Here is a 27398-nt window from a genome sequence, read left to right on the forward strand (position 1 = left end):
ACTTAGTCAATTATTTTAATTACCTTTTTACATATTCTCTTAACATGCATCTTGCCTTTTGTATATTTTTATGATGTTTCTTTTATCCAGTTTTTTATTACATTTAATTGCTTTTATTAAACACACAAACTTTTTTGATTTCCAACTTTTAACATCGCTTGTAGCACTGAAGATGATTTTTTAATCGAAAAGCTTTTGCTCAATTTCAAAATAAAACTTTGTTGTTGGCAAAATTGACCTTTTTTATAACCATTTTGTGAGTATTTTTGTGGAATTTCTTAAGCAATTGGGTGTTTTGCATTCTACAAAATCCTTAAAATGTTCTACCTGTTCTTAATATCTGCCATTTTTAGACTTGCTTACCTCTGCAAAAGTGTTGCGCAGCAACATCGTGAGGAGGTGAACTTTCTGTTCTTATATAGCCTTTATGTTCTTATATACTTTGTTCTTATAAAGAAAGTGCACAATATTTTTAATTTTATTAAAAGAGAGATATTTATAGTATTTGTCTTACCATAAAATCCTGTCTTTGGGTTCTGCCTAACCTTCATTCCACCTTTGATCTTCAGAGTTGATGGGTTTAATAAATCACGAACCTGAAAAAGTGAAAAAGTTAAATAATAGAGAATTAAAAAAACATTAAAAACATTTTTTTATTTAAAATGGGCCATTAGTAGCCATCTGTAGGAGTAGATATGGACAAAGTAAGACAAAAAGCCTGGAGCTGTCTATATATTGTGTAGACTAATCGTCACTCTATGAATATTTAGTTGTTTTACATATATCGAATATTAAATAAACACACGTCTTCTTTATGATTAGAGCAAAAACACTAAAAAGGAAGCTCAATGGGAAATTAAAAAAAAGAAAACTTGGAAGCTCACCTGTTCATTGTAGATCTCAAGCATACTCAAGCTGACCTAAAATTTAACCAATATAATAACATGTTTATTTTAAAGTATGGTCAAGTAAACCTAAAGATGTAAAACAAAAATTTGAGGGGGGAAATCTACAAAAACCAGCCCTCCAAAATTTTCACATATTAAACAGGAGAATGTGAGCGGAAGCCTTGTTTACTTTTTCATATTATTGTAATTGTTAACCTGGTATTCAGTTTTGGATCCTTCTTTCTTTTTAGCATCAATATCTTGAAACAGTCTGTCGCAAGTGATCGGAATGACACCTGAAATTAAATTTAAATCAAAGAATATTGTCATGCACAAGTTGTAGCAAAAAATGTTAGTAACCAGATCAAATATAGATTTTTTTAATAAGCACAAAGGCGGAGAATGGATTTCAAAGGTGTGTAATTTCATCTAAAGAACTAAGGATGACTCTCACCAAAATGATGAATATAGTGTTAGCTCCATTAAGAGAAATATTACCTTTATTGACACCATATCCAACCATTGAATATGATTTACCACTCCCTGTTTGCCCGTATGCAAATAATGAACAATTATAGCCTTTCCATGCGTTTGCTAGCACACCCTCACCCAAATCTTGGAAGACTACTTTCTAAAAAATGAAATCCAAAGGTTCAATAACAGGTGCAGACAGGTATGTTTGTAAAAGAATATTCAATATTGGCAAAAACATTTCCAATTTCTGCAATACCTCGAGAAAAATAAAAAATTAGTAAGCAGAATCAAAGATTTAAGATTTCTTCAGATAATTGTTATTTCCTGTCAGAATAAAATCACCTGATCTGCATAAGAGGGATTTGTTGGTGACAGATAGCCATCTTCTTCCTCTTTGTAGCCATCGTGAGACCAGTAACTGTAATCGAAAGCAAACTTGCGTGGTTCAGCACCCATGTTTGCTGGATCTGTAATATAGGTGGAGTCACCCTGCATTTTGATGATGAGCTTTGCATTGCGCTCTTTCTCTCTGGAATTGTGTTGAATTGAGTCAAGGACGAATTTGAAAACAAGTATTTAAATAATGAAATCAAAAGCTAAGATCAATACTTTCCATATTGACCGACAAAACAATCTTAATATTGTATCCATTAACTGGTGACAGAAGAAAGATGTTAGTAATTTATTTATAAGTTTGTCTTCTTTTTCTTCTGTGACTTTCACTAAATTGACGTCAACCCTTTAGAAGAAGAAGTGAAACTCCTGTTCAAACTGACGAAACTATTAAATTCAATGAATTCGACCAAGGCTTGCATCACTAAATAGCAAAGCCTTTACAGGAAAAGTTAGACTGGTAGAGAACAAATCAGGGCAAGGTATTTTACCTGTATTGGAACGTTCACGTCACAACCAGTTAATGAAGTATAATAATGCTGGTATTAATAAGAGAAACACTTTTCTGCGTTGTGGAACAATCTCATTGACATCTCTATGCAAGAGTCAACGATGTCATATTTTGAAAATTTATCCAGACTCTTTAATCTTTATCCAGAAATTTTTCAAATTGATGACAATAACCAATTGATAACCAATCAATTGATTGGATATTGATTGATTCTGATAATCAATAGACAAATCGATAATCAGGATTTCAAGGAAGCTCGATTGCCTATTGATTGATGAAATTATTCATTGATTGATTGATCACAATTGATAGCCAATTGATGAAAAAAAACAATCAATGATCAATACACCTTATCAGAAAGTTCACCTCCTCGCAATGTTGCTACGCAACACTTTTGCAGAGGTAAACAAGTCTAAAAATGGCGGATTTCAAGCATAAAGCCTTACAAAACAACCATAATATCAACGCCAAGCGAGCCTTAAAAACAGCTGAAGTGCTATCAAAGTTATTGTTTTTCTTTTTCTCATAGTTTCTGCTAGCAACTTAGATTCTTGGTTTTTAGTATTTTTCTTCAGATCCAGTAAAATACATGTGTATTTTAAGCAATATCTTAACAAGGTAGATAGGGACAAATTAGCCCAGCATTGAACTAGCAATAAGCAAAAAGCTTGTCCCAGCAAGCACTATAGCTCTCATCCAACAAAATTGTCAATTTTGAAAATTAGATATATTCAGAATCTATTTAAAATTTTGCTTTCAATGATATATACTGATATATATGGTTCTAGAAAGGTCAATAAATGGCCCATTTTGGCCCAAAATATGATGAAACAGTGAAAATCACAAATATGAATAATATATTTTCTCATGTTGTCATCAAAATTGTTATTAAATCTTTCCTAAGGCATGTATCTTCCAAGATCAAAAACCATATACTGAAAAATTAGCACTGTTTTAAAAAAATGGACATTTTTGGAAAACAATTGGAATGAAACATTTTTGAAAAAAAATCTGTTAATATTTTTCCCTTGACTATTTCTAAGGTATGACTAAGTCTAAAATTAAAGTTTGATAGCTAAATATCATCAGATGACTCTTGTTTGAACATGTCATATAAATATCAAGTTGATTGATGAACAAGCTTTGGAGAAAAGATAATTTTAAAACACCGACCTGGATTTTCCAGGCGCAACACAAACTTAAAAGTGCACTAAAAGATTACCTTGGTGTTTTTAAGTGAATTCTTTTAGTGATTCTCAACAGCCCTATAGGTCTAATATTTTAAACATTTAAAAACTGAAAAAATTCTGCTTTGTTCATTTTTTTTTTAATTATGATTTTCCGTCACGGCACAACGAAATTTTAGACCCCCAAAAAACTTCATTGGACAACTGAAATGACTTAAACTCTTCAGTAACATCCAAATTATCAATATTTAAAAACATTTGGTAAGGTAAACTACTTTGTAGCCTTTGTATGCCCATTTTGTAAAAACTTGATTTTTGTTAACTTTCCAGGGATTTTAGCCCAGAAATCGGAAATTTGGTCATAACTTTTCAATGGAGCATGTTCCTGCTCTGATTTTTTCACAAATTATTCATGAAATGATATCCTTTATGTCTATATAAAATTTTTTGACTTTCTGAAAACTTCACTTTTTGCCATTTTTCAGACTTTTTGGGACGAGCTTTTTGCTTTTACACAACTCTAAAACTTACTGGTTAGGGCGTTTCCCGCCCCTTCTTCAGAGGTCAGTGTTTGTTTACCTCCACATCTTGATAAATTCATTCAGTTAAAAAATGATCCAGGAGTAATGGATGACGCAAGCAATCAACAAAAGAAACCAATAAAAGATCAAAGAGAAAAGCCGTAAGTGGAATGAGCTTTCCTATGGTATATATATATATATCTTCTACTGTCAGTCTACCTGGAGTTTGTTGTCATCTTGTACAGGCCGCTGGGGTAATGTCACCTGACTGTCTTGAATGACAGTCAGCCTGTCCCAAGCCAGGATAAAGACAGAGGGACCCAGAGAGGACTAATTACCCTTTCATTATAACATCGTCTCTCTAAGAGGAAAAAGAATTCGGCCATTCTTTGTTGTTTGTAGATCTGACAGGAGAAAACATTTTATTTTCATACTATATATATATGAAAGACTCCGGTTTGGCGACCATGAAGAAATAGAAGAAAAAATTAAAATTCAGCCCCTTGAAAATATTTAGATTGTTTTATTTTGTTTAATCGTAAAGACTTGTGAAAGCCCCAAATATTTTGTTATCCAATCACCTTGATGTCGATATCAATTGTTTTATTTTGTCCAATCAAAAAATTGTTGTGCGATTGTTTAAAAAGAAGTATGCAATCAAATGCAGATCATCCAATAAGAAAGGACTCTTTGAAAAAATAACACTCGCATCGCATCAAATTCATGCTTTGAGAACTGAAGATAAGAAAAAGTTCAACCCTTAGAATCAACAATTGAAACAAATGAAGTTATATGACTGCTTGTCATCCAGGGGCGGATACAGGTTATGTGAATTCACACACTCAATTTTCTCGAGATTCGAAAAAATAAAAACACTAAAATTGTTTTCTATAAATTTTTTCTTGTGGAAAAAATATTTTATTCTTTCAAAGAAACTTTAAATGCTTTCTGTACACAATGTTCAAAAGGTGCATCTGTCAGTCTGTTAACGGGTTAACGGACTTCCAGATTGGGAAGAAGCAAGAAATTAAGGAGAACTCGATCGGCTTGGAACTTCCCGTTTGGGAAGTTTACGCAGTTTTTTCACAATTTAACAAGATTTCTACGGTAAAGTCTACTTTTATTTTGGTGAAAAACCTTAAAATTTGATGCTTTTTCACCTCCAAAAAGTTTCAACTTTCGCCGGTCATCGTACAGCTTCGCCGAAGATTCAGTCAATTTTCAACTTCCCAAAGAGGAAGTATCTTCCCAAATGGGCAGAAAAAAATAGAGTAAGTTCTTCCCGTTCGGTAAGGTTCTTCCCATTTCGGAAGAATCTTCCCGATCGAGTTAGTGGCACAGACTGTCTGTTGATACGCTTAAACTTCTGTGTTCAAAATGACGTCAAAGAAGCTTTTGTTTGTGTGAGAAAGACTCTCCATCGTAATAAGTTCTTTCAAGGAGTCGCATGATTCATCTTGTTATCAAACCTCAACAGTGGAGATTAATTTGGCAGAATTTCGTGAGGATAATTAAATAGTTTTGCATACTTTTCACAAATTTTCGATTTTTGTGTAAACAAATCACGAAGTTTTCTCTCTTTCTGAGTCTGATCTAAAGTTTTTTACAAGAACATAAACTAACATGAGGACTTTTAGAGGCTATGATTCTGTGAAGTAGAGTGAATCAAAGATATTATATACGTGTGTGGCATGTAGCAATGGGGTAGCCGTTGGTTTGAAACGCAGGAGACAGGACGCAGGAGACAGGACACAGGACATACAAACTACAGACCGGAAAATTGTAACACTTGTAATATATAATTCATAAAATGTTTCTAAAAACATTATACGCAATGGAAAATAATATATTATACAAAATACGTCATTTAAAAGCCATCAATCCCAAATATTGACAAAATGACATTTAAATTATGTAAATGATGGCGCTATCACAAAATACAAGGTGTGTACATCAGTTTACAACAAAATGTTTTTTCAAGCTCAATAGGATGCTGACGGCGCATGCAAGTAGATATAGATTTATATATTTTGAAAACATTAAATGCTCCAAGAGAGCTGTTTTAAAGATATGAAAATAGTGACGTCATTTTCATCAAAAATAGGAGATAAGGAATAAAAATATTGATATATTAATAAAATACAAACCTTTGACGCTATTATAGTCAATTTTTGTTATCATACCCAAGGTGATGCAGGAGATATAATGAGATATGATATAGCGATTGTAAAATAGCTATTTTCCTGTCAGGGGGCTGTTGAAAGATGAGATGAATATTTTTAACACATGTATTTTGTATATATCGGGCCTAATTGTTTCACTTACTATAAATGCTGTAGATGCTATTTGCTAAAAGTGCTATGAAATTCCATGAAAACTTTGAAAATGATAGCAAATATTGCAAGTTTTGTTGTCTGCTATCTTGATGATCCCTGGTTGTGCTTTAAATTTTAACAAGCAACATGCTGAATGGACCTACCTAATGATTAACATCAGATGAAAATAAGAAAAAAGTGACAATAATTGTACAAAAATTCAGAATGGGAAAATAAAGCTTGTGTGTTGAATAATGTAAAATGGTAAAAAGGAATTTCCTCAAATACGAAAATCACTTAAACCATTCAGCCCCAAAAAACCTTTTAAGCTGTTTTTGGCCCAAATTTGCCCAAAAAAAAATTCCTTAAAAATCTGGCTTCGTCACATTTTGGGCATTGCCATTTTGCATAATTGTGCAAAAAATCAGAAAAGAATTATGAGTCAACATTGAGAAAAGCTATATTTTCTTATTTGGTTAAAGGGAATTTCCCCAAAATACGAAAATCCGTTTTTTAAGGCGAATAAGAATTTTCCGGGAAAAACCACTTCAGCCATTCTTTAGAGAATCTTGTCCTCCATCTTTGTACAAAAAATCAGAAAAAAGTAATGACAGGATTTTGCACAAAGTCCAAAATACCCTATTTTTAGGTAGTTTTTGGCCCAAATTTGCCCAAATAAATTTTTTCTCAAAAATTGGGCTCTGTCACGTTCTGGGCATTGCCATTTTGCATCATTGTGCAAAAAATCAGAAAAAACTAATGAGCCAATCCTGAGAAAAGCTGGTAACAGACGAACGGACGAACGGACATGGGTTAATTTATAGAACCTCCACCGGGGTAACCGGAGGTAGGTCCAAAAAGTATTTTTCAATCCACTGTTTATTCACGGCTGTGTGGCCACTATCCCACCATTTTGATTTCAGATGTAGACCTGTTCGTGGAGCAAGCTACAGTTTTTGCTCTTCACTTCTCTAATTTCATTGGTTTAAAATTGGCAATCAGGCTAAGAAAACATCATCCAGTCTGATTTTAGATGCAATTTTTACTGTGAAGAATTTGCAATCTTTGCTTTGCTTGGAGAAGGTTGAGGTTTTTACTATTTCTGCTGATAGGGAATTTACTAGTTTATTTACAAAAAGTGCTAAAGTTTTGGACAGAAAAAATTGAAATGAGTGTTCTTGTAGTAAATATAGCAAAAATAGCAATGAAACAAATAGGCCCAACATATGTAACATGCCAATGACATTGAAAAGATAACTGCTATTATACATGCGTGATTTATGTGTAATATATAATACAAGTATTACAGGTCCGTGTTATACACGGCACAAAATGCAAAAGCACGTGGCAAGCATGTGGATAGATTTTGACCTTTAAAAAGGTTCTAGACCAATAAAATACACTCAGAATGATATTTCTAACAATTACAAGTGTTTTTCAAACATTTTCTTTGCCTTTTACAGCAATTAAAGCTGACCTGTCAGCACTGACCTGCGTCCTGTGTCCTGCCTCCCGGGTCCTGTCTCCTGCGTTTCGAACCAACGGATGGGGTAGAGTATTCCTTCAATAATTGGATTCAAAAATTGAGATTATATTGGAAAATCGGGGTAAACCGGAATTTTCACACAGTGATAAAAATTCCTGTATCGGGCCCTGTCATCCAAGGTGCCAAAAAGCCATTAGCACCAAAAATTAGGGCTGGTCGTTTACCTTCATCATACACTGCAATCTCAATGGCTGAAATTTATCCGTATGGAACAACTCTGATGGAGCAGCTTACGAGAGCTACTGAGAAGAAGAGACCACCTTCAGAATAGGCTCGATTACCTATCGATATCTAATCAATTTTTTCAATGCCTTGCCCAACGGGCTATTGTAAAATCTCACCCTTCCTGGTACCTCTTTTATTTGTTTCAATCCGTGATCCTAAGGTGTGGACTATTTCTCATCTTCAATTCTCTGAAGGAAGCAGAAATTTGATGCGAGAGTCAGATTATCAACAAAGTGCCCTAAAAAATCATTAAATAAAAGAAGAACTTAAAATCTTATATATTTTCATTTTGAAGAATTGGTGCAAAAAAGTGAAACATAGAGGAGTTTCATTTTTTATTGCCCTAATTAAAATGGGAGATTTGGAAAATTTTCTACGGTTGGACTTTTGCACAAACCTTCATAACTATGGATGAGCACTTCGTTGCTAAGATTTTTGCTTATAAATCGATAACTTAAACAACTGAAAATAGAAGTAAAATCGACCCGCACTCGAAATCCCTATGTCTGTCTGACTGCCTGCCTGCATCATGTATTTTTAAAACCTGTGTTGCAACGTGAACAGAACAATTTTTTGATAGTCACCTTATTGATTGGTCACAGATTGGGAAGAGTTATTGATTGTATCGAGTGGGAGATTGGATTTATTGAAAGCGCGAAAATCCGACACAGGGGGGGGCTACGGTGTTTAGTACTGATCACTAAGTCCAGAGTAGCCTAGTCTGCTTGTCTTGAAATACATAACCTGATAGCAGTTGTGGAGTTTTCTTAACGTGACACGCTGAAGCTCTAAAGATCGCTAAAAACTAACATCTGAGGAAAATGGCCCTATCTCTACAGAAAATTTGAGTCAACTTTTTGTCTCATGCCGAAAACTTAAAAACTAAAATGGCGCTCCATGAAAAGTGCGTTTTATAGATAGGAATTAAAATTATGTCCCACAATGCTTTGTGAGTGGAAAGATTTCAAATTGGAGGCGGAAGGTGAAAATGGATGTTTGTTATTGTTTTAAAACTCAAGCTTTTTGGTCTTTATACTTTATAAACTTCATAAAAGTATTCAGTAATGGTTTGTATTCATTTTCTGTAGCTTCAGTTTTCTTCTACTGATAATATAAAGATGTTTGTTTATATGATTTCTCTCTTTTTAAGTGATATTTGGCAGTCAGGCACATCCTGGCAAATGAACGGGGTATTTTTCACTTGCGATTGGTGGCAAATGCAAGGGGTCGAAAACAAAAGTGATGTAATAGCACTGAATACCCCACGCAATTGAACCGGGTTGGAAATATTTTGCTTCATTTCAAAGAACTGCATATTGATGAAATTTGTTTTCCATGGGTCAATTTTGTCTTCGCAGATTGAAGAAACTTTTAACGAAAAAATAAAGTTCCCAGTTTTCTTCCTTTTTTCCCATTTTCAGTTTGAAGTTCATTTTGATTCATTTTCACGCTTTTAGCCTGAGACGTTCTACCTATCTCATTTACACAGGGTGACGAATACCCCATGCAAATGCTCACCCCGTTCATTTGCCAGGATGTGCCTGACAGTTACATCAATATGCCTTCTTACCTGTCTTTAAAAATATAAATAAAAGTAATCACGAAAAAGGACGCGAAAAAAAAAGACATAAGTGTGAGAACAGAGTAATCAAACTCGTTAGAAAAAGTACCATTAGAAGTCATAAAAAATCAACCTGAATAAATGCAATCGAAATTCCAGAGAACTTCATAATTCCCCAAACAACATTACATTACTATGTCAAACTCCCATCACATAAATTTTACAATTACGTCAGAGTAGACTACGCTCGCCACCGAAGAGGTTTATTTGGAAAGGGTAATTATATTTTATTGTTCGCTTCTTTTTCAAAGATTTGCCGGGTTGGAAAAGTATGAATATCTTTGTACATATTTTAACTACTCCAAATATTTAGGAGGCTGAGTTTTAAAAGAATCGTCAAGTTGAAACGAACGATAAATGTATCAAGGCCTGTTTTATTTACCCCCTGGTGACTTAACAAAAGAGACTTAACTCGATGTTACAATCCAATTATTGAAAGTTTGTCTCGGCCTTTTTATAATGAGCGAGACATACGTTCTCTGATTACGCAATTTTCATATTGACACATACATCATTTCGAGGCATTTTGATGTAACTGCCTGACTGTTTGTGTATATGATGTTATTATACTTTGTTTCCTCTTGTGTGATCCGTTTAAAGTTTCTTTTTTGAGCATATTCATCCATTAAAGAACCTTGTTTGTGAAATACAATAATGTTTTGCGTGCTTCTTTTCCAAAAAAGTTCTGAGTTTGCTTTGAGAGAACTTGACATATCTCCCGCCCACAAGTTATCGGCCATGACACCCTTCCCTGTCGACATTGCACTCGGACCTCAGACCTCGGACTCGTTTCTTCTTGGAATTCGATACACTCTTCACTCAAATTACAATGAACACTCAAATTACTTTAAAAAAAAGCATACCAAAAAATATAAATTTTCAAGTCCATGTTTGTTGTAAAATAAAAATGAAAAGGATATGAATGGACGAACTCGAACAGCAACCTTTACGTTTTCAGCCATAGTTGTACTTGATAAAATTTGATACCAGTATAAAGTTAAAATTGGTTTAAAATCAGTAACATTTTTATAATCTTTCTTTCTCGCCTGGATGCCATGGAATGTGATTACGCCTGACTTTCGAGCATCCTAGTATGAAGACCTTGCAGAGGAAATTCATTGAGAAACATGAAATTGAGACATCCTTTTAGAATATTGTTTACGATGTGTAGCAACAAGAATCACTTTCGATTTCTCCATTTTGAATTTTCAATGAGCTATCCTAGCCTGGAAACCAAAAACTTTTCCCGCCGTAAATTTCTGCTCACGTGGGTCGTAAAAACTTTTTACAAAAAACGTAAACAAACCAAACTCCAGACCTCCTTCCAGCTTCTACTGTCTGGTGGACCCTACTGTCTTGCAAAAAAGAAATCAAATGGTGGTTGTTAGAAAGCTTTAGGCAAAGATTAACAAAATGTCAGAAAGTTTTAATTACCAGGTGATCCTGAAGCCAAAAGATGTAAAATTTACAAGTACAGAGATTCCATCTCGTTTCGATAATGGGACTTCTCTCAGAGAGTTGCTAGAAGACCTCAAATCTGGAAAAATTTTATCCAAAGATATCCCAGCTGCTGAAGTAATTTGGGATTGTGATCGTTGGGAATGGTATACCTTAAGCAATCGAAGACTTTGGGTTTTTAGAGAATTAGAAAAATGTGGTAAGATCACATTTATTGGGATGTCTCGTGTTGAAAGTGTTGATAAAGCAATTGAAAAAACCCCTGAACTTTACTCAGATGCTCAACTTTATGATCCTGATTGGGATATTACGATTGATTCTACCAAGCCTCCTATGAAAAACAAGGTAATGGCAATCGATGTTTCTTCCCTCCCAATGGTTGGTGAACAGGATGCAGAACCAGATGATAGAGCCAGAAGGTCAGATAAAACAAATGAAAAGGACAGTGACGGTCGCAAGGAAAAGAGATCAATGAAAAGATCTCGATCTGAACAAAGTAATGTTGGTGGAAATGAAGATGAAGAATGGATTGAGAAAGTGGTTGAAAAGAAAAGAATTTCACACTACAGCAGCAGTCAATCCCTTTCCTCCAACACCTCATGCTCCTCACTCGCAAGAAGTGATCGAGTTATTGATAAAACGTCTGGCCTCCACGGATATGGAAACTACCATCTTTACAAAACAGAGTATCTGGATAAAATCAAAGCTGAAAGAAAAGCTATTCTCAAGAAATTCAAGCCATACAATGTTGAATCCTCATCGAGAGGAAGTATTTCTAGAAGTTCCAGCTTTGGTAAATTAATTGGCTCCTCAAGATCCTATTCATCCAGTTCTGTTTACACAGAAGAACAAGTTACAATAAAAAGAGAACGCCGTTCTTCGGTTAGTAGCAATACAAGTGAAACAGGGTATATTGAAAAAGGCACTAGAAGGTTACGGTTATACTCTGATGATATTGAATCAAGTCACACTTCAAAAGAAAGCAGCAGAGATTTGGTTCCATATCGTGATCGCTCTTCCTCGATGGATTGTGTTGTTTCATCAGGAATCAAGTTGCTTGACCTTTATGCCATGTGGCAAAAGCGTAGAATTGAGTATCTCCGATCATGTAGATATGCAATAAAGGATAGCTCACCCGATCCATTCATTTGTGGGTTATGCTACAAGCAGTTTCGTACTATTGTTGATTTACAACAGCATTGTGAAGCTCTTCTTCATTATGCTTGCATCACTTGTGGAAAATTCTTCACATCTTATGCCTCTTTGGGTCAACATGCTCAAAGGTTGAGGCATCAGAAAGATTGAAAATGATCTGAGATGATATTCGTTAGAACTACATATTGCATGAATTTTGTATTCAAAGTCTTTATTTTCGTCTTTGTAATAATACATTCATTGAGTTTCTTAGTTCATATATTTTATATTTTTCTCTATATTTTTATTGTATCTATTGTACATAACTTCTCACAGACAAAGAGTCAACTATTTATCAAAGTCGTTTTCTAAAAGACCTTTTCCTTTTGATTAGCCTTAATAAGTATGCTTCTAGGTTAAAAGCACTGTAGGCTAGTTAAGATGTATGTATGTTGAGGTGATTTGTTAAGTTGGATTTTCAGAGAAAATTTTGAATGTAAGATTTACTTGATTTTTGCATGTTTTTATTTCATCTTGCAAGACGTTACCATTTATATGATATAAGGATATGAAACCTATAAATGCAGAGAAATTTATTTTGTTTCCAAGAAATCTAAAATTTGTCTAATTTTTGCTTGTACTTATGTACTCTGTATGTACTTATTATTTTACTCTATAGTTGTTCTTTTTAACCAACAATTTTTGATAGTTTTTTTTACTTTGTTTTTTACCTAGTATTTTCATAGTATTTTTTGTTGTTTTGTTTACATATTCGTTGTATATAAATTCTTCAAAGTTTATTTGTTTTTTTATCAAAAACGAAAGAGAGCGCCGTTATTTGAAATTGTCATTTCCTCTTAAAGTGTTAAAAGTTCTACCGTCTAAACGAAGTATACAGTGTGTCCCGAAAAAAGCGGACAATGATCCTCGATTTAAAGAAATTTTAATGACTTGTTCAACTTAATATTTCAATATCCAAAACTTATTCAATCATATTGGCAATTGAATATCTATTGATTGAATAACAGAGAATTTTCTTACTTATTCCAATTATTCAAAAACCTGTTTAGATAGGGGTTAACTTTTTAAAAAAATTGTCCGCTTACAATTTTGCCTTAAAACCCTAAAATCGCAAATTGCGCAAAAACTGCGGGTTTAAAGTAGTTTAGGTATAAACTTATTTCTTTTTTTATGATTTTTGTTGGCGCCAACAAAAATCATAAAAAAAGAAATAAGGTTATACCTAAACTAGGTTTAAAGCTTGGTAACATTCAAATTCGGAATCAACACTCTCAACTTGACTAAGAAACATCAAAAAGTTGGTCACGGACATTTTGAATTTTTTCTTTTTTTTTGAAACTTTAGCAATCCACTGGCCACGGCCTATAACATGATGCAGTCGGTTTCTTAGAAAATTATTACACATAACTGCAGTTTCTACTGTAGCTAGAAAAAAAAAATTTTCTTCTTTCATTTCCCAGAATGATAATTATGTTGAATTATTTTTTTCACAAATTAGATAGTGCTCTGAATTATCTTTTCAACGGTATATACATTGTTAAATTTATGGCAAGTAAAACAAAATCTCGTGGACACGTAAAAGTAAATTGAACTTAAGACAAACTTTCCCTGCTATACTTGCCAAAATGAGTACAGTATATGGCTCCCAAAACGGAGGTTTTGCTTTAGTGAGCCATATTGGTTCTTTAAAACATGGGAAAGCATATTTCTCTTGATTCCGAAAAATGAAAAATACAAAAATTTCATCCGGTGCTTTGCAAATCATACAAAAACCTTTATTTTAGAAAATTATCTTTTTGGAAAAGAAACTAGACATGCTGAAGCTTAATTTAAAAAAAAATTAACCTTCCCTATTTTCTGAATTCATTAGAAAGATTTCAATTTGGATAGACGTTGTTCCGCCCTTAAGATAATCTATGATGAAAGTATATTACTTCTGCTCTGCGAGGCCTATGAGTCTTTTGTGTTGCTCAATATTTTCAAACAGAAACAAAAATATTTTCAATTTGAGTGTAGCTTAGGTTCCAAGCTCCTTAGTTTTAGTATGGTTTTTAAAGATGCATGTAAAAATTAATTTTCGAAAACTTGATAATGATGTTTGAAAAATATCATTTGTCAGAAAAAAAGGTAAGGTTCGAGGAAAATTGACAAAAAACTTTATCAAACGAGAAACAAGAACAATGAAAATAAAAATTTTTATAAATTTAGAAAAGATTTGACAAAAATGGCGAAAAGTATTTTGACGAAAATTCAGGAAAGACGAAAACTGATGAGAAAACTATTTAATGACGTTGAGAAAAATATCTGACGAAAATTGAGAAAACTATTCGACAAAATTTAGAGAAAAATATTTGACAAAATTTAAGAAAGCTATTCGACAAAATTTAGAGAAAATTATTTGACGAAATTTAGAGAAAGCTATTTGACGAAATTTGAGAAAACTATTCGACAAAGTTTAGAGAAAACTATTCGACAAAATTTAGAGAAAACTATTTGACGAAATTTGAGAAAACTATTCGACAAAATTTGAGAAAAATATTTGACGAAATTTGAGAAAACTATTCGACAAAATTTGAGAAAAATATTTGACAAAATCTGAGAAAGGTATTTGACGAAAATTGAGAAAAATATCTGACAAAAATTGAGAAGACTTTTTGATGAAGCTAAGAAAACTTTTTGACGAAATTTGAGGAAAATATTTGACAAAATCTGAGAAAAACTATTTGACGAAATTTGAGAAAACTATTTGACGAAATTTGAGAAAAATATTTGATGAAAATCTGAAAAAAATATTTGACGAAAATTCAAAAAACCATTATTTGACGAAATTTGAGAAAAATTTTTGACGAAATTTGAGGAAAATATTTGACAAAATCTGAGAAAAACTATTTGACGAAATTTGAGAAAACTATTTGACGAAATTTGAGAAAAATATTTGATGAAAATCTGAAAAAAATATTTGACGAAAATTCAAAAAACCATTATTTGACGAAATTTGAGAAAACTTTTTGACGAAATTTGAGGAAAATATTTGACAAAATCTGAGAAAAACTATTTGACGAAATTTGAGAAAACTATTTGACGAAATTTGAGAAAAATATTTGATGAAAATCTGAAAAAAATATTTGACGAAAATTCAAAAAACCATTATTTGACGAAATTTGAGAAAACTTTTTGACGAAATTTGAGGAAAATATTTGACAAAATCTGAGAAAAACTATTTGACGAAATTTGAGAAAACTATTTGACGAAATTTGAGAAAAATATTTGATGAAAATCTGAAAAAAATATTTGACGAAAATTCAAAAAACCATTATTTGACGAAATTTGAGAAAAATTTTTGACGAAATTTGAGGAAAATATTTGACAAAATCTGAGAAAAACTATTTGACGAAATTTGAGAAAACTATTTGACGAAATTTGAGAAAAATATTTGATGAAAATCTGAAAAAAATATTTGACGAAAATTCAAAAAACCATTATTTGACGAAATTTGAGAAAAATTTTTGACGAAATTTGAGGAAAATATTTGACAAAATCTGAGAAAAACTATTTGACGAAATTTGAGAAAACTATTTGACGAAATTTGAGAAAAATATTTGATGAAAATCTGAAAAAAATATTTGACGAAAATTCAAAAAACCATTATTTGACGAAATTTGAGAAAACTTTTTGACGAAATTTGAGGAAAATATTTGACAAAATCTGAGAAAAACTATTTGACGAAATTTGAGAAAACTATTTGACGAAATTTGAGAAAAATATTTGATGAAAATCTGAAAAAAATATTTGACGAAAATTCAAAAAACCATTATTTGACGAAATTTGAGAAAAATTTTTGACGAAATTTGAGGAAAATATTTGACAAAATCTGAGAAAAACTATTTGACGAAATTTGAGAAAACTATTTGACGAAATTTGAGAAAAATATTTGATGAAAATCTGAAAAAAATATTTGACGAAAATTCAAAAAACCATTATTTGACGAAATTTGAGAAAAATTTTTGACNTCCCATGAGTGAACATAAAGTTGATCACTTTTTCCCATTGCAACCAAGGAGCCGTTTGCTTCGATGATTATGCACAATAAAGCAAAAGGAGTTGATTCTCCATCTATTTCTTATTACCTCCATGGTTGGATGGAGAATTTCATTCTGAACAAAAAAGTTGTGTAGGTCTATTAAAAAGAAACAAGAAGCCCAGAGGGCATAAAGGCCCAGCGAATAAAAATATGAACTGAACAAGACTTAAGAAACAGAGAGGATTTGAACCTAAAGTCGCTAGCACAAGCCAAAGACGCCTTAAACCACTCGCCTATCTCTTATTAGCAAAAATGAGAAATAAATCAAAATATTTAATCTTATATACAGAACTGTTTTGTTCCTAGCACGTGAACAACTGAACTGTTCACTGAACTGTTCACATGATAGAGAAATGTAAAATCAACTTTTTTAAAAGAACACATTCCTAAAGAGAAGAAGGTTTGTAAAGAGGCCCGGAAAACCCGAGTTACAAAAACCCGAGTTACGACGAATATGACGTTACAAGTCTCAAATTATGGCGTCACAAGGGGACTTCTTAACTCGAAAAAGTTTTTTACTGTTGTTTTGTAACTCGAAATATTTTATCAAATTTTGCTTTAGAGTTACGTAACGAAAATAAAATTTACAACCTAAGTTCATTTTTCGAGATACGTACTAAACACATAAAAACATATTTTCGAGTTATGTTAAGCGCAACCAAGTGGCCAAAAATTCTAAAATGCTATTTTCTTTTAAGTGGAATGGGTTTTTGATCTATAAAACTAAAAGGAAGAGGAAGAGAAAAAGGAACGGAACAGCACAAAAGGTAATTTCTGTAATTTTTCTTGAACTTTGACCTCTTTTTGGGAATTCTAAGGTTTTGGGCTGAAGTAGACTAAATCAAAGATTCATTCGAAACAGGGGGTAATCAGTACCCACGGGCTACAAAAATCCACAATCGATATTGGTTAATTCAAGTCAGTGGCCTGCGCTAGAAAACACGTCGCTAAACTTGTAGTTCTTACTTACACCACATTTTTTTAAGAACAACCATGAGAAAGAAAGTTCGATGGCTAAGTTAGTAACAATAAGTTATGAACAGGCTAAGGCCTTATGACTCAAAACCCTATTTTTTTAGAAATTGAGAAAATACTTCCTAATGCGAATAGTGAAATAGGAACATGTAAGAAAATTTAAGGGTCAACTAAAAAGCTAAGATCGGAAGGCTTCGAATTTTAAATGTTCTTATAAAAAACACAACACATATTTTTCGTTGAGATTTCTCGATTGGCGCAATGTACAGAAAAATATAATGAAAAATAAATCAAGGTTATGACCCGGGGGGGGGCACTCAGTAATGACCTAACCAGACTTCGGCCCTAAGGGAGACAAGTTCAGCTAGTACAAAGGTAGGGTGGAAATTACAAAACTGACTGAACTGCACTGTAAGGGTGGAAATTGTGAAAAAGCCAATTTTTTGATAAAATTGAACAAAATTGGTCTTTTGGGAAAAATTCCACATTTTAGGAAAATTGCAAAATTTCGCCCTTACGGGCGAGAAATTTTGAAAAAGTGCACTGTAAGGGTATGATTTTTCATGGAAATTCACTGCACTGTAAGGGTCCGATTTTAGAAGCCAAATTTTGGGCCGAACGTATGGTCGTTTTCAGATCGAGTGCCCCCCCCCGGGGTTTATGACGCCTGCTTTGTTTTGTACATTAGATCTTTTGACATTGTTCTATCATTTATGTTTTAAAATAAGTTTCTATTCTAATCTGATCTATTGATTCTTCTCAAAAAAAATGGTGAATTCTAGTATTTTATTTTCACCTAGAGATAACTCGAAAGTTCAAATAATGTACACGTTTTTTTCTTTATTAGAACCCAGTTTATAAGAACATTTAGGCTGAAATTCGTCGAAAAATTAAGAACATCGTAAGAACATGCCCAGCCTCAGTTTAAAAAAATATGACAAGAAACTACAATTTTTTCCTCTTTTCAAGCAGTTTTAACCAAACTTAGGGATGGATTTTCTAAAATCGAGAGTCAAAAATTGTCCAAATTTTACCAACTTTAAGTGCTTTTTATTTTGCATGATGTTGTCGATTTAAAGTAGTCCGAAAAATTAAGAACGCATTTAAGAACATTTAAGGCTGAAAATTGCTAAAAAAAATAAGCACATCCACGCTCAGCCAAATTTTAGGTGTTCTAATAAAAAAAAAACGTGTACTACAATTTCGAGTTACGTATCTAGAAAAATGAAATTTAAAATTTATTTTCGAGTTACGTAACTCGAAAATTGAAATTTGAATTTTATTTTCGAGTTACGTAACTCTAAAGCAAAATTTGAAAAAAATATTTCGAGTTTCAAAACAACAGTAAAAAACTTTTTCGAGTTAAGAAGTCCCCTTATGACGTCATAATTTGAGACTTGTGACGTCATATTCGTCGTAACTCGGGTTTTTGTAACTAGGGTTTTTGTAACTCGAGTTTTTGTAACTCGGGTTTTCCGGGCCTCGTTTGTAAATCACATTGTTTTTCTTAAAACGTACTACATCTGTTATATTCTTATAGTTTTAGTAGTTAATTGTATTTTCTCCTTTTATGTTTTAAACCAATAAAGACGATTGCAATTGTTTTTATTCTGCCAATCATGTTCTAAAAGAGACATGTTTCGGCCAATCAAATTTTTCACAATTTGTACTAGCCTGTGCTTGAAATAAAACGCGTATCGACTAGTAAATTGTTACATACTGACACCGGGCAGAATGCTAATGAAAGGCCCACTACGCTAAAGCTAGCTGGGCCAATAAAGAAGATTTGCATAGACAATCACATAGCTTTACAAAGAATCTTACAAATTGTCTTACTTGTTGAGGATATTTTTAGGCGACAAAGATTTTGTAAAGTGAGAGTTAAAACCGTACATTACTCTTGTATTTTTGTTTTTAAAGTAACCAATACGGATTTCGAATTACTTTTCGAGCGAAAAAAATTGGGTTATGTTTTAAATTGCATTCAGCTAATTGGTCATGAGGCGCACAGTTAGATTACCATTCGAAACTGCTAGATTGTCATGAAAAAATTGCAAACTAGATTTCAAAAAAAATTACCAAAATCTTATTGATGCGAGCAAAGCGAGCATGAAAAATTTGAAAAATTATTACACCAACATTGATTTCAGGGCGCAGTTTAAGACGCACAAAGTCCAACTTTTAATAAGATTTTTAATAAGATTTAACAAAATCTCCTCCCAAAAAGCCAATTTAAATAACTTTAGTGGTGCATCATCGTTTTCATCAACAATTGGAAAATATTACTTTTTTAGAAACAGAAACATAGGATTATCTCTTTGAAACACAACAAGGTAATATTTTCGAAGATAGGACGTGATATTTTGAAAAACTTCAATGGGTGTATTCATAAAGCTGGTGTTTTATAAGTGTCTCATAGGAACCAGTTTTTAGACGATAATGCTTTTGGCTTTTAGCCAAACTACTCTTGGGTACTTAATAAGTGTACCCCTCGCTAATTAATTTTTTGAAAAATTTTCCACCCATGACATTCTTATTCCACCCCACCCCCTGCTAATTAAGTTTTGGGAAAATGTTTTTGATAGTTCAAGTTCAAGTTTTCCCCCCAGGCCAGGGCATTGTAATTCCAACCTCCCTGATTAGATTTTGAGATTTTTTCCAACCGCTTAATTCCAAACCCCTTCCATTGGTACCCGAGAGTATGCCATTATGTTTGACGATTTTGACAATATTTATGACTTCTGCAAACACATATATTAGAATACAGAAAATAAAAGCAATAAATATCTCATCAGAATACAAATTCCTTCACGCTTGATCGCTTATAGAGAAAGGTTAAATTCCAGGACTAACAAGGAAAAATATTCCAGGACTTTTCCAGGACTTTAATCAATTTTCTGAATTTCCAGGACGCTTTTCCAGGACTAAAACAAAATCCAGGACTTTCAAGGACTTTCCAGGACTAGTGGCCACCCTGCCTTGACCTGGCAAACCTAGTACTCGGGAGCGTACGGATATCATTAGGTATTTCGGTTGAGTAAAACATTCAAAATTTTTTCTTTTTCTAAGTAGTAAAAACAAAAACAAAAACAATTCAAATAGGATTCAGTATATAATGAATTTATGTACAAAGTAAATATATTATCTATAAATGGGTTTTTCTAAGTCGTTAAAAATTCAACTTTACAATTAATTTACTAGACTAGGCTACTAAGCACAACGGAAATTTTTAAATAAACTAAAAAATTGATTTCTAAAGATTGATGTTTGTCTAAGAAAACGAACCCCCTTTAAAGACTAAGTCGTCAAACTGAATTGATTCACGTATTGCATTAAAGGGATTTCAGTAAAGATCGTGTTATAAAAATCTCGTTCTGTGAATTTGAGTATCAATACAACGTCTATTAATAAGGGCACGACGCTGAATCTAAAAATAGATTTTATTTTTGAAATAATCATTACTCTCGATGTGTTTGTAAGAGTTCCAATACCATCAACCTTTGCGTTAATCTCTTATTTCCACGTTAATTGCATTATTTGACAAAAGATATATAACAACTTGCACGTATCTTTAATTAAGCCACATTGAATTGTGGAATTGCAACTCGTTCAAATGTCAAAAAAAGTGAAAAGTAATAATTATGACGTACGCGTTGCAGAGCGCTATTACAATTACTGCAAACAAAACTTTAGGCCTCTTTAGTTAAACAAGTCCTAAAAAATCAGAAAAATTTTGTGTTTCCGTAGGATTTCGAATTAAGGTTAACCCATTGTAAATAATTGTGGTCTACGAAACATTTCTCGTTCTCAGGCATTATATTTCCCCGTCACTATCGTTACGCAAAATTCTATTTTTTGAACGTCTGGATTCTAATGTTTGACTTTTCAAACGACTTTGTAAATCTTCTAATTTCCTCATATAGCTCTTCAAGTCATCTTGGCTTTTCCGCCCTTCCACAAAAGTTGACGTATGCGAGGGTTGACTACGTTCTAGTGATACGTGTTCCCGTCTGTTTGACATCCGCTGGTTACGTTCTCGAGTTACGTTTTCGATACTCCGCGGCTGATATTCTTCACGTAAAACGTTCGATTTTGGCCTTGGGTATGATTTGGGTGGCGGAGATATCAGTTTACCGTCTACATTGTTATTGTTGTTAAGCGGCGTTGCTATGGAGTTCACATTTCTCAACGAATCAAATCCGCGCCCACTTGAACGATGATTACGACCTGTGAGTCCGGAACCTTCTATTGACGCTTCTCGGTACGATCTCGGTTGATTGTTGTTTCCAAATCTTTTGGTTGATATGTCGACAGTTTGATTAGTAACTGGACGAATTTCAATGAATTTGTTTTCATTTTCATCATATGTTGTTGGACTACAGGCTAAATCTTGTAGAACCAAAGGCTTTGTTTTGTTAACATCTTTCACGTCTTGTGGGCTAGTGTTCACTTGAGGGACAGGATACATATCACCTGTACTAAAATCTGATGAATCATTACCCCCGTCTTCGTGAGCATTCTGTAGTACAGAAGTCGCGGGTGGGATGGATTCTGACGGGGGTAAACGACGCGTGCTACTTCCTCGTTTCTCTTTGTACTCATAACTGGGGGAAGATTTTTGTAAATACCTTTGATATTTTCGAACGAGATATTTCATTCGATTCATAGCGATAATCGAAAGGGCTGCGATTTTAAATCGATTCTTTTTCGGAGTTTGAAGTGGTTCCTCAATGTCATTGTCCAAGGCGTTCAATCGAATCGAGAGATATCTTTTCTGATAACGTAAGGCTTTTCGGAAGCTTTCGGCACGAATATACTTAAGATAGAGCCTTTGCACCTAAAAAAAAAAGTAACGAGTACATTTTGGAAAAAAAAGGTTATATTTGGCCAAATACAGCCCAGAACACAGGAATGGTTTCTTCGGTTTTAGTTTTTCGTTTAAACTTGCCACTACTGTTGAAAAAAGGGAAAAATATTTATAAATAATTACGCTATCAATGTGGAAAGTAACATACCTTAGCCACAGTCCAACCAGCGTCCATTAATTTCTTGGCATCTTTTGTTAAATCTGGTATTGGTTTTTTATCCCTCAACTGATGATTCTGCTTCTTCGACTCTCTCTCACGCTGCTGACCTTCTTCAACTTCTTTGTTCAATTTACTGACCAGACCACGCAGGCTCGCTACTTCACGCTGCAAGAAAAAGTAACAATTTTAAACAGATTTCAAAAAACAAGTCCAAAACAATCAGAAGTCCATTCATTATAGGGATGGGGATTAATGCCCACTTGCATGGGTATCCAATTCTGAAAAATTGCAAAGTCTATGTGAGAATTTCTAATGTCTAGATATAAACGTCAGTGTCCAGTGAGTGACTTCTAGGAGAGCTCGTTGCCTTCTCTGGCTAGCTGTATCTTAGATAAGCAAAGGATTATTCCAGCTGCTGACGCTTTAGGGAATATACTACAGTCTCCTCATGTACCTGTTCATAATTGGTCTGCGAATCCTGCTTCGGTTTTTCATCCTTCGATACAGAATGTTCAACAATCAATTTCTTCAGCTTTTCTGTCTCTTCTTCATGTTGTTTATGAGAATTCCTCAAAGCACGTTCGAAAGCCTCTTTGTCTGTTTTCGCATTTTGTAAATCTTTTTGGAGATTTTTCAACTCTTTGACTAGCGTCTTTTGATCTGAAGTCATCTCTGAGTTCTTCTGTTTTTCGGCTTCCAGTAAAGTTGATATTTTCTCATTTTCGCCTGCAGCCACTTTTACTTTTCTTTCCAACGTATCATTTCTCTTTTCTACATTTTGAAGACTTTTGCTACTTCTTTGTAGAGACTTTTCTAAAGACTTGTTTTCGTTTAGAAGTTTAGTTTCGCGTTGTGAAATTTCCTCGATTTCTCCACTTAATTTAGATACGAGATCTTGCAGTCCTGAAATCTTTTCCTGTAACAAAAATAAGTTGAAAATTAATAAAAAAGTGCACCTCGCGATAATGTATCACAATTCTAGATGGGATTTCTTTAAAAACACTACTGGAGTAGAATTTGAGATTAGAAAGATAATATTTTTCTCCCTCGGAACAAAAGTTTAAGAATCTAAACATACCTCAGAATTAGTTTCCGGTATTTTTTCATTTTCCTTCAGAAGATCTCGGATCCTGTCTTCCAAATCTTGTTTATCTTTATCGTATGAAGAAACCATGTCATTGAAGGAATTCTGAAGCCTGGTTTTCATTTCGTTCGTATATTTCAGCTCGTTGGAAACTTCATCCAATGACTTTTGTAGCTCCTCTTTCGCTGTGCATTGGCGCTGTAGCTCAGTTTCAAGTCTTCTTCTCTCCTCCTTAATATTCTCGTACTCGCGTGTCGCATTCTTTCTTGCCTTTTTCTCAACGAATAGCTCGTCGACTATACTCTCTTTCTCCTTTATAACATCATCCAACTGTTCACGCGTTTCTTTCAAAGTGTTTTCAATCTTTCCTTTAGCGTCTCGTTCATTTTTCAAACTTTCGAATAAAATTTTATTTTCAGCTTCCTGATCAAAATCGGGTTTAATATTTTGCAACGGTGTTTCCTCGAGCATGCGTTGTAGAGCTTTGTTTTGATCATTGACCATTTGTAGCTTGTTTTCTAGGTATTTTTGTTTCTCCTCTTCACCTTCTAGTTTAGTGATAAGATCCTTGGCTAGAACATCTTGTTGTTGCTGTGATGTTTTGAGCAGATTTTTCTGTTTGTGGATTTCATCTTTCAGCTTATTTGCATGCTCCTGTGAAACGGTTAGATCGTTGGACAGTTTCTTTAGCTCCTTGTCCCGTGTCTCTAATGTTGCCCTGGATAAAAAAATACAGATAAACAATTAATTGAAAATGAGATGATTTTTAACCATAGCCTTCAACCTGAAGGGGTTGAAGGCGAGCGGCCAATTTAAGTTTTAAAATAGAACTTTAATAAAAGCTACTAATGACAACGAACACATCTAATAATTATCTCGGTGTCATCTCCCCCCTGCTTCAAGGTGGAATCTAGTACATGGTGTCCGGTTCAATATCAAAATAATTGAGTTGAGATAATCTATGTACTTTGTATTATGAGGCCCGGAAACCCCGAGTTACAAAAACTCGAGTTACAAAAACCCGAGTTACAAAAACCCGAGTTACGACGAATGTGACGTCACAAGTCTCAAATCACGACGTCATAAGTGGGCTTTTTAACTCGAAAAAGTTTTTTACTGTTGTTTTGTAACTCGAAATATTTTTTTAAAATTTTGTTTTAGAGTTACGTAACTCGAAAATAAATTTTAAATTTCATTTTTCGAGTTACGTAACTTGAAATTGTAGTACATTATTTGAACTTTCGAGTTATCTTCAGGTGAAACCAAGTGGGCCAAAGATTCTAGAATTCATATTATTAATAAATATACACCATTTCTTTCGAGAAGATTCAATAGATCCGATTAGAATAGAAACTTTTAAGCAATTATTCTTTGAACATTTATTTTAACGATTACAATTCATTATATCATTTTTGTACATTGTGCAGTCGAGAATCTTTTCAACGAAATATGTGTTGTGTTTTTTATAAGAACATCTAAAAATTCGAAGCCTTCAGATCTTTTGTTTTTTAGTTGAGCCTTAAAATCTTCTTAAAATGTCCCTTTTTCACTATTAGCATTAAGTGAGTATTTTCTGCAATTATTTGAGTCCATAAGGCCCTAAAATGTCAAGAAATGTTTCTTAACTTATTGTTACTATTTTAGCCCTCGAAACCTTCTGTTCTCGAATGGTTTGTTCTAAAAAATGTGTGAAAAACCTAAAGAAACTATACAAGTTCTACCGAAGTTTTTAGTTTTTAGCGAAATGACAATGAATTTGAATTTAACAAAGATAGATTTTGGAATACAAAATCTATTTCGAGTAATCGAATCTTTTAGATTTTAGTCTACTTCACCCAACAAAACCTTCAGAAATTCCCATCAAAATTAGAGGTATATAAGTTTCAAGAAAACTACAGAAAATTAAATTGTTTACTGTCCCCTTTCATTTTTTATTCCCTTCCATCCTCTCTACTTTTAGTTTATTAGATCAAAAACCCCATTCGTAAACTAAAAAAAAAACAACGCTTTTTAGAATTTTTGGCCAACTTGGTTGCGTCTTAACATAACTCGAAATATTTTTTCAAAATTTTGTTTTAGAGTTACGTAACTCGAAAAATAAAATTTGAAATTTATTTTCGAGATACGTAACTCTAAAACAAAATTAAAAAAAATATTTCGAGTTACGAAAGAACAGTAAATAACTTTTTCGAGTTAAGAAGTCCCCTGATGACGTCATAATTTGAGACTTATGACGTCACATTTGTCGTAACTCGGGTTTTTGTAACTCGGGTTTTTGTAACTCGAGTTTTTGTAACTCGGGTTTTCCGGGCCTCTTGTATTATTGTGTATTAAACAGAAAAAAAAGAAGAAAAGAAACACAATATTTCTACTTTTGTATCTCTGTTTTGATATGATATTTTTCTCGGACACCCTGTAATACAGGATAAAAAAAAGTCAACATACTTGAGCTGTTGACATTCACGTTGACTTGCTTCATTCAATTCCTTCATCACAGCCAACTCATCTAAATGTTTTTGTTTCGGCGTCAAATTCTCTGCCTTCCATTGACACAACTTCTCTTCAAGTTTCGAAATTTCATTTTTGAGGTCTTCATTTGATTCACTCAACCCCTCACGATCGCCTTGTTGTCGTCGCAAAGCATTGTGGAGATTCTTGATTTCCTGGATTAGGAAATCACGGTCTTGTGTCACTAGCTGGGAAATGGCAGTTGATTCGTCCTAAAACAAAGAAAAGATGCATCGATATACAGTTGACTGTATATTCGCTAATTCGAACTAGATCGGGAAATAATTATTTGTTCGAATTACAGAGAGTTATGAATCATAGAAAGTATTTTAAGAGGTTTTTCCCTTGACGGGGAATGGGTATTAGTTCGAATTATAGAAAGATTCGAATGATGGAAGTTCGAAATAGCGAGATTCTATTGTATTGGTTATGTAAACATAGTCGAAAAAAACTTGACCAAGTATTTTAATTCTAATTTATTTCGAACGAATCATTATTAGCGTTTTCTCGTTAGTTCTGAAACTTATATACGTCGTTAGAAATCCGAATTTTGCTTGTGAAAATACAAACTATAACCCTAGTGATCATATTTTTATTGGTAGGAGTCATCAAGAAGCAACGTACAGTAGTCGTAGTAAGATGAAACTTGGTAGAAATTTCTAACATTAAGCAGTTATTGGACAAAGTGGAATTTTTTTTTTTTTTGAGTTATGAAGTGAAAGTCTAACTTAAAAACGTATTCCGACTATAAATTTGAATATAAATAAAACCATAATAAAAACATTCCTATAACAATCATATAACTCCGGAGGCTTTCCCGGCACGCTATAAAATAAATCTAATTTTTTTATAAAAAATATACTAGTCCCGTTTTAGACAAATTCTAGATATATGTGTTCCTATTTTTGGCCATAAATATTTCAATGTTGTCAATTTCATTTTGTTGTAATAATGCTCTTGGAATTATTGGACGCAGTCTCATCCAATATGCAAAAATATTGGGCGTGCGAGAATATCTTTTCTCGTAGCCCAATATTTTTCATATTGGATGAGACTGCGTCCAAATAAATGGTTTATTATCCGTTCATCGCTAATATATTTCTCGTTTTCAAGCATAATTCCAATTTAAAGACCGTAAATGATTTCTTGGTAGCTTTTTATTCAAAAGTCTTATTTCTATTTTGTGACGTAACGCCAAAAAGAAGATGCTCAATTGTCATTGAACTCGTTGTGTGACGTCAATTTTTGAAATGTTCTTAACCTTTTTGGGTTATAAGCCTAAAAATGTTTTTAACAAGTTTTTATTTTGACCATTTTGTGAATATTTTTGACCATTTTCCTAAGAAATAGGGTGTTTTTGAGTCCACAAAGCCTTAAAATGTTCTTAACTCGTTCTTAACACTTCGCCAGCGAAGCCTTATGCTCTTATA

The 27398-nt window shown here is 33.2% G+C and overlaps 3 protein-coding genes across 4 annotated transcripts in view; 1 reads left to right on the top strand and 2 right to left on the bottom strand.

Annotated features, from left to right (window-relative positions):
• The window catches only part of LOC136812305 (kinesin-like protein KIF28), a 27897-nt gene extending 17155 nt beyond the window's left edge, over window positions 1–10742 (bottom strand). For both annotated transcript variants that reach the window (XM_067068803.1, XM_067068802.1), the window contains exons 1-6: window positions 10601–10742; window positions 1704–1898; window positions 1386–1518; window positions 1104–1183; window positions 885–920; window positions 515–596 (exon numbers count right to left, since the gene is read on the bottom strand). In XM_067068803.1, the coding sequence (XP_066924904.1) occupies window positions 515–596; window positions 885–920; window positions 1104–1183; window positions 1386–1518; window positions 1704–1898; window positions 10601–10642 (568 nt within the window). In that variant the 5' untranslated portion in view covers window positions 10643–10742. The remainder of the gene's footprint in view (window positions 1–514; window positions 597–884; window positions 921–1103; window positions 1184–1385; window positions 1519–1703; window positions 1899–10600) is intronic.
• Window positions 10743–11014: 272 nt separating this feature from the next.
• Window positions 11015–12527, top strand: LOC136812315 (uncharacterized). The gene has a single exon (XM_067068814.1). The coding sequence runs from the start codon at window positions 11094–11096 to the stop codon at window positions 12441–12443; it is 1350 nt and encodes a 449-aa protein (XP_066924915.1). The 5' UTR covers window positions 11015–11093; the 3' UTR covers window positions 12444–12527.
• Window positions 12528–21071: 8544 nt separating this feature from the next.
• The window catches only part of LOC136812334 (golgin subfamily B member 1-like), a 65901-nt gene continuing 59574 nt past the window's right edge, over window positions 21072–27398 (bottom strand). The window contains 5 exon segments of the mRNA XM_067068833.1: window positions 21072–22186; window positions 22365–22541; window positions 22831–23292; window positions 23455–24178; window positions 25906–26180. Of these exon segments, the coding sequence (XP_066924934.1) occupies window positions 21164–22186; window positions 22365–22541; window positions 22831–23292; window positions 23455–24178; window positions 25906–26180 (2661 nt within the window). The 3' untranslated portion in view covers window positions 21072–21163.

Source organism: Clytia hemisphaerica, unplaced genomic scaffold (genome assembly GCF_902728285.1).
Source record: "Clytia hemisphaerica strain Z4C2 unplaced genomic scaffold, Clytia hemisphaerica genome assembly, whole genome shotgun sequence".
NCBI lineage: Eukaryota > Metazoa > Cnidaria > Hydrozoa > Leptothecata > Clytiidae > Clytia > Clytia hemisphaerica.